The sequence below is a fragment of the Phaseolus vulgaris genome, chromosome 11 (genome assembly GCF_000499845.2).
Source record: "Phaseolus vulgaris cultivar G19833 chromosome 11, P. vulgaris v2.0, whole genome shotgun sequence".
Taxonomy (NCBI): Eukaryota; Viridiplantae; Streptophyta; class Magnoliopsida; order Fabales; family Fabaceae; genus Phaseolus; species Phaseolus vulgaris.
Genome location: NC_023749.2, coordinates 46,670,118 through 46,677,754, shown reverse-complemented (window position 1 = coordinate 46,677,754; position 7,637 = coordinate 46,670,118). Strand labels below are relative to the sequence as shown.

General features: G+C 33.1%; 1 protein-coding gene and 1 pseudogene across 1 annotated transcript; one reads left to right on the top strand and one right to left on the bottom strand.

The window, feature by feature from the left end:
• The first annotated feature begins 1,960 nt into the window (after positions 1 to 1,960).
• LOC137810227 (histone H4) lies at positions 1,961 to 2,537 on the top strand. Its single transcript, XM_068611386.1, has one exon. It carries the CDS (start codon positions 2,104 to 2,106, stop codon positions 2,413 to 2,415), a length of 312 nt encoding a protein of 103 aa, XP_068467487.1. The 5' UTR covers positions 1,961 to 2,103; the 3' UTR covers positions 2,416 to 2,537.
• Positions 2,538 to 4,564: 2,027 nt separating this feature from the next.
• Positions 4,565 to 5,787, bottom strand: LOC137808989 (auxin efflux carrier component 1-like; annotated as a pseudogene).
• Between the last annotated feature and the right edge of the window lie 1,850 nt (positions 5,788 to 7,637).

Here is a 7,637-nt window from a genome sequence, read left to right as displayed (position 1 = left end):
ATGTGCAACTAATGCAGTAAGTCCTAAATTAGTTGTTGTCGGACGAGTTACTTCTAAATTTGTTTTTCAAGATTTAGTCTTGCAAAATTATTTTGAATCTCTTTCAGGTGATGAACAAGAGACTCAAAAATCATGTCCAACCATCTTGTCACATATACAGTTGAATCTCTCCTTACTTATATTTTTTTAGCAGAAGCCAATTTGACCTCTAAGTTTTGGGCTGAAAAGATAGAAAAAGAGAAACCATTAAGGGAAGACGATGAATTAGTTCAAACCTTCAAGAGATGGAGACGTCCTCCTAAAACTGGAGTAAAAACCAATAAGATGACCTCCAAAACAAGACAACCCAAGAAAAAGTAATGGTAGTGATGAACAACAATATCATAAGATTTTATTACCGTTGCTAAACACAAATGATGATCCGTCTTATTAGATTTTTGGGATTCAATAGTTACTCTTTATTATCTTTGGGAGCTACGCATTAGAAAATATTCTTTTGTTGACCTTTTTATCTTTATTTATTTATTTATTTTTTTGGTTTAAACTCTCAATGTAGATTTTTAGACTATTCTTGAGAGTTTATTTTTTTTTAATTTTTTTCCACATAGATTTGGTCTAATTTCCCATGTTTTTTTTAATATTATGTTTTTTTTTCATGTGAAGACATATGTTGTCTAACATAAATTTTATTAAAAAAAATCATAAAAAAAAGTTAATTTGTGATTAGAAGTTATCTACAAGATTATTATAAACAATGTCACTAATTTGAATAGTAAAATATAATTTGAATAATGAAATAATGAAAGAATTGTTTAATGACTTTAAAGTTCAACATCATAATTCTTTTGCTTATCGTCGGAAGATGAACGGGACAGTTGAAACTGCAAATAAAGACATCAAAAAAATTATACAAAAAATTATTATATATTATGATGTCAAAGATTTACACAAAATACTTATCAGCTATCCTATGTACATAGATACGGATACGGACACTGATACGATACGGATACAGATATGGAGATACGCATAATCTCTAAAATATAGGATATGAGGACACGAATCTATATATTATATAATTTTAAATTATATAAATTAAAAATAAATATTTATGTGCAAAAGTATGTTTCAGATTCTTTTGGGAGTATGAAGATATTTTTCATACTGGTTCAAAATAATTTGTTCCTTATTTTTATAATCATAATAAAAATTTATACAATATATTTGAGTTTTTAGAAAATTATTGTATTTATACTTTTTAAAATTGTGTTAGAATTTTCAAAGTTCCAACAAATATTTTTTGAATTGAACACTTCACCGATAAATGTCCTACGAGTGTCGACACCGATACATATGTCCGACACGGAAACACCCATTTAAGAGAAGTATATGAGCCTCATAGGTTATCAGTGCTCTACAACCTTACATTAAACAATCTGAAAATATATTTTGAAAACCTGGACAAGATAATAAAACTCTATAGCGATAATAAAAACTTATTTCCTACATAATTTCTTATTATCAATAAAAGGAGAAAAATTCCAATAAAAGTAGAAAATAAATAAACAACAGAACCCTTACTCTTATTTTTATTTTCTTTAACATTTGCCTATTAATTTTACGAATTTCTTATAGTAACAAACACAATTTGTAATGAGTTCTTCTACTTCATGAATTTTATACTGCTAAAAAAATGAACGCAATTTATTATTTTAAAGGTTTCAAAAAGTCGAATAAATGTGGAGAGAAACTAAAGAAAGTCCCAATCCGCACATACGCTTCAAAACAAAATCTGACCGTTGAAACCTATCTATCAACGTTTCATAATTCTCCAATTTCCAAACCACGGATCGCTAAGATGAACCGTTGATCAGTTTTTCATCCAACGACGAAGACCAAAAGTCAAAACTCGGAAGCGCCTTCAATAAATACCTACCTATATCTTCCCCTCAAAAGTCATTCAAATCCAGAAACCAAACCAAAACCCTAAATCCTCAAATTCGATCGAAATCGTTCTCTGGAGTCTCCTTCTTCCAATCCAAACTAGAAGAAATCCCTAAATCCCGAGATTGGATCGATTTTGCGCGGAAAGGTGTTGAGAAAATGTCTGGTCGTGGCAAGGGAGGAAAGGGATTGGGCAAAGGAGGTGCGAAGAGGCACAGGAAAGTGCTTCGCGACAACATTCAGGGCATAACGAAACCGGCGATTCGGCGATTGGCGAGAAGAGGTGGTGTGAAGAGGATCAGTGGATTGATCTACGAGGAGACGAGGGGAGTGCTGAAGATATTCTTGGAGAATGTGATTCGCGACGCTGTGACCTACACCGAGCACGCCAGGAGGAAGACGGTTACGGCCATGGACGTTGTGTATGCGCTGAAGAGGCAGGGAAGAACCCTCTATGGTTTTGGAGGTTGATCTTTTGAATTCTGTTGTCGCATCACAAATACTTGCTTTTTTCGAATCCTTGCTATGTTCCGTAACAAACAAATGAAGAACATCAATTGAGTGAAATGTAGTAATTTTTTTGTGGGGTTTAACTTTTCTTTTTACTGTTTTTTTGTGTAGTTCTATTTTATCTAGTTTATATTACGATAATATACGTAATAAAAATGTTAAAATGCTGACCTATTTTGCTCTGAAAGATTAACTAAAAGATTTTAATAAATTTAAGTTTAATTGTATTAAATTAGTTGATTTAAAAGAATTTAAATATAGTTTAGTATTTTGAGTTATATCTTTTTTGTGAATGTTTCTTTTCACTCTTTCCTTTTAGATTTTATATCTTGTATCCTATTTTATCATTGAAAATTACTTATTTAAAAAATTAAATACAAGAAATTACTTAAAATGTAGGTATATTTATTTATAAAACAAACAGTTGAAACAATATGGAACGAGGGATAGATAGAAGGTCTACAAGAGAGAGATAACACTTGAATAACAATAAAATAATTGCTAATAACTTCATAGAGGTTACATGCCATTTAAACAGATAAATTTAATTAAATGATGCGCGAACATCTATCCCATATTAGAATATGATTTTTGGTCTTATGGATATTTATATATTATAATATTATATATGAATATTTTGGTTGATATTTTGATTATAATTTTAGGATTTTATTAGAATTTCATTACATCTTATCGCCTTCTCGTGAATCTGTCTCTATTGTGGTACCAAGAAAAACATGTTACTAAAGATTTATGAGAAGATAATAAAAGACTATTGAGACTTATAAGACATGCAATCTGGGTATTGAAGTATGAGGACATACTTGTCCAGTGAATCAAACACTTAATTGATCATTTTGGTTTTGTTAAAATTTAAGAACATTTCAATCACATACTACTTACAACACTAGTGGAAAGGTGGAGAACAAATACTTATACCTTTCACTTTCTTCATGGTGAAACAACTGTTACATTAGAAGATGTGGAATTGGTATTGGGTCTACCTGTTGATGGAGAGACTGTCATCGGGATTACTAGTGGTATTTTAGTATCTTTGTGTGAGCAATTGCTCAGATTTATACCATCTGCTACAACGGTGAAAGAAAATGCAATCAATTTGTCTTGGTTTAACAACACTTTTCAAGAACTGCTACATCATGTAATCGATGATGTTATTTCAAGAAGGCTTTCAGGCTATGATCAAACCTTATCCTTCATATGAATAACCGCCACAAGTTGCCGTATAATACGACATTTTAGTAACCGCCATAATTATCCTTTAGAATATGTCATTTTTAACTGTCACAATTATCCTTTAGAATAAAATTCCCGCGTTTGCTTTCCCTCATAACACCATTCCTCTTATTCTCAATTTTTTGTTTTTTGAAAACTTGTTGGAAACTGATTTTTTTTGAAAACGTGCTTTCACTCTTTGGAAACCAACGTTGCCTCCCACTCTCTTCCCCCTCTCTCTGCTAACGTGACCTTCACGAAACCCTTACACGACCTTCATTAACCCTTCCTCTGACCTTTACGAAACTCTAACGCTCACTCTTGCACCATTCTCTGTCTGCCATTGCCGCCTCTGTGCAAGGTTGTTTTAGGTTTGTGCTCGCGAAACCCTAACTTCTGTCTTGGAAATCTATTGTTCAAAATCGTTATAGGTTGAAATTGTTCGAAATCTAACTTCTGATTCTTGATTATTGATTGTGCAACGCACACTCCTTACAAAATTACAAGTTTGATGTGCTTTTGCTTTGTAGAGTGAACTTAATTCTCAAGTTTACCTCAAATTCAAGGCCTACACGTTATTACCTACAAGTTCCCGGATTCTACTCCCGTAATTTGTTTGTATACTGTTTTCTAATTTAATCCTTTTGTAATCACTGTTTCTCATTTTTTTTTCTTTAGTAAGTATTTCTAGTGAAATTATAGAGACATTACTATTAGATATATCTATTGATTGGGATTAGGTTATCATATCACAAATTTGGCTGGACTCACTTTTACGCTCGCAAACAAATAAAAGACTAATAATACTGTGTTTGGTTCCACATCCTAGCAGTTGTATCATGCACATGATAAACGTGATTTCTAAACATGTATCAAGTCAAGACTTATAAATCCATTTGGGAATGAAAAAAAAATAAAAATTTCCTGGAGAAATAGTCAATTTGACTTCTTTCTGATCATGACCTCCATACTCATGGCCACCAAACACATCAGAAACGGGTGAAGCGCTTGAACTCCAAACAAACATATGAAGGTCCCTATTCCCATCCTCAGGCTTCAACTGAGCCTACCCATTAGGCTTCTTGGCATTTGCATTAGCATTAGAATTAGCAGACTTTTGGACCCATTAGAGGGAGAGAACATGCCAGGGTTTGGTGTAGGGTAGTGTCCAGTTCCACCGGCATGGTAATGAAGCTTTGGCTTCCCACTATCTTTATCATAGTTAGAAGGCCTTGGAGTTGGCCCTCTTGAAGCTGAAAGGCCATAAACATCCAAGGCTCTAAAGTTGGAGTTCCTGCCACCAACAACCATCATTGAGTAGAAGTCTGTGTGGTTGAAGCTAGACCCTCTTGGTGTTGGGTTCCTAGAAGATTGCAAAGAGTATAACTCTACATTTGTAAGGTTAGAAGGGCGTGGAGTGGTGGAAGAAAGACCTTGAGATCTTCTGGAGAAGATGTCTGATCTTGAGGCATTGGATTTCCTCACAGTGACATGGAGTTTCCCATCTTCTTTGATCTCAGTTTCAATCTCAAGTGGTTGTCTTCCATCCAATGACATGACAACAAAGTCCACATGGATGGAGACAATGGAGCCAGCAGTGTCAGGGAACTGCTTAGAGATTAACATTCTGGCACCCCTAAACTCAAACATGAAAAGCATCAAGGTGTACCAAATAATGCACTGAAGGACCACAATTTGTACCATCAGACTCCTAGAGAATTCCTCATACATCCCTTTGAGCAAAGGGATGCCCATGACCAAAGTGTTGGGGAGGGTGGAGAGAGAGAACAAGGTTATGGTCCACTCCAAGCACCCCTTTTTGGTGAAGTTGCTCCAGAATGCAAGAAGGACTAGTAGTATGATCTTCTGAAGGGTGTGAGCAGCTAGGAACCCAAGGTTCATCTTGTAAGGGTTGTTGGAGGCTATGAAACGGAAGGAAAGAAGATGCACTGCAAAGAGAGCCATAAAACAAATGATGTGTGAACATTGGTCATGAGAGAAAATCTTCCACCACTTAACTGAGCCATAGGCTAGAATAATAGCCACATAAAGTGGCATCAATGCAGTCATGATATGGTAGAAGTCAACTAAGGTGATCATTTTGTGGGTTGTGAAGTGTGAGAAGGGTAGTAGAAGTGAGGAAAAAGAGTGGAGGAATATATAAGAAAGTTGGGGTTGGAGGTTTGCGAGAGGTAGAGTTGTAGTTGGATCCTGCAAGGTTCACTGCTGTGTTGTGTGACAAAACATGGAAAGCATGCTCTCTTACTGGTGCAATTGTGCTTGTGTTGTGTGACAAAACAATATTTAAATTTTGTTCTTGATAGGATAGGTTCTGTTGCATTTTTTTTCTGCCTTTATATAATTAATATGCGAAAACAGGTTGACCATTTCTAGATTCAGCTATACTTACTTTGACAAGTTCCCTTGTAAGTAAATATTATAAAATAAATAAACCAGTGTGCAATTTCAGTTCAATGGACACTTAAGTAAAATGTTGTTAATTATTGGGAAAACTGAAAGTCTAGCGCTTTGATATTTTGTGCCATTTTCAGTGTTTTAGTTCTAGACTATTTTATTATTTCATTTAATCTAGATGGTTAATTTATATGGAAAATCAATTTAATATAGTCAAATATTTTGATGGTGTCTTCTAAGATGGACCTACTCTCCTGAAGTTTAAGTTGTTAGGCCAAGACTCATGAATGACTCTGTTACATCTTTTGAATGCTCCCTGATGTAAGACCCCTTTGGGCTTAAAGCATGAAATTCAACTTTATTTAGTAGAATACGCCACAAGTTATCAAACTCCTGAATGCGAGTCACATTGTAATCGAGGTTGTGTTACAATACCTATTTTAAGCCATGGAATGAATGACTTTGTTATATCTTCATTGTTAGAATATATGGCCTTAAACAGGGGTGAATTGTTTGGAAAAGATTTTTGCAAACTTTGAAGGTATAATGAAGTTCAATGTAGAATCACAGATATAGAAATCCAGAAAGCAATCAAACAAAAACTGAAAAAAGTTCAATGCGGAATATATGAAGACCAAATGAATTTACTCCTATCATAGGAAAGTCCTGGTTCCAAGAAAAAAGTCCTAGCTGATTTAAGAGTGAAACATCCAAAATCATCTAGAATCCTATTAGGAATATCTTGTTCCTCCCTAACCATGATATGATTAAAAAATGAGGCATCTGCTGTAAAGACAAGAGAATATTCCAATCACAACTAGTCCAAAAATGAGAGACTGTATCCAAAATACTAGCACCATCAGATAACCCTACAATATTTGCTAAAGAATTGACAATTTATCCATTTTAATAAGAATATTTTTTTTTTCCATTTTGAAAATTTCAAAATAAAATTGTACTACTTTAAAAAAAAACCCAATATATGTGTGATAATATCATTTGATGAATATTAAAATATTTTATTTATTAATTCACATATAAAGATGACTGACACACATTCATTTTTTAATTATTAATATTACTTTAAAATGTGAATTGGCTAATTCTTAACAAGAAAATAAATATTGGCTTTGAACTAAAACTATGACTTAGTTGGTTTAATCATTTCTAAAATTTCTAGACTTTTAATGGATTTTTTTTTATAATAATAAATATGAATAAAATTTTATGAAAAAGTAGGAAAATTACATTACGAATTGGTTGGATTGTGATTCATTAATTTCTAAAAAAAAATCCAAAACATAGTTTTATTGTTCGTATGACAAAATTTTGAATGAAGATATGACATGATGAGTTTTTCATATTTGATGAACTTACATATACGTAACTTTGAATTGAGTAGACGTAACTTTGAATGGAGTAGATTTGTCAAAATAGACTGACTTGACTATAGGTGTTGACATAAATACTTTTCAACAAATTACGTGTGATAAAATCAATACTTTAAAATTTTAAAGCAAATTTTGGAGTTTTGA

What these genes read in the sequence shown, in the direction of transcription:
- LOC137810227 (XM_068611386.1), top strand. Translation starts at nt 2,104, where the DNA reads ATGTCTGGTCGTGGCAAGGGAGGAAAGGGATTGGGCAAAGGAGGTGCG.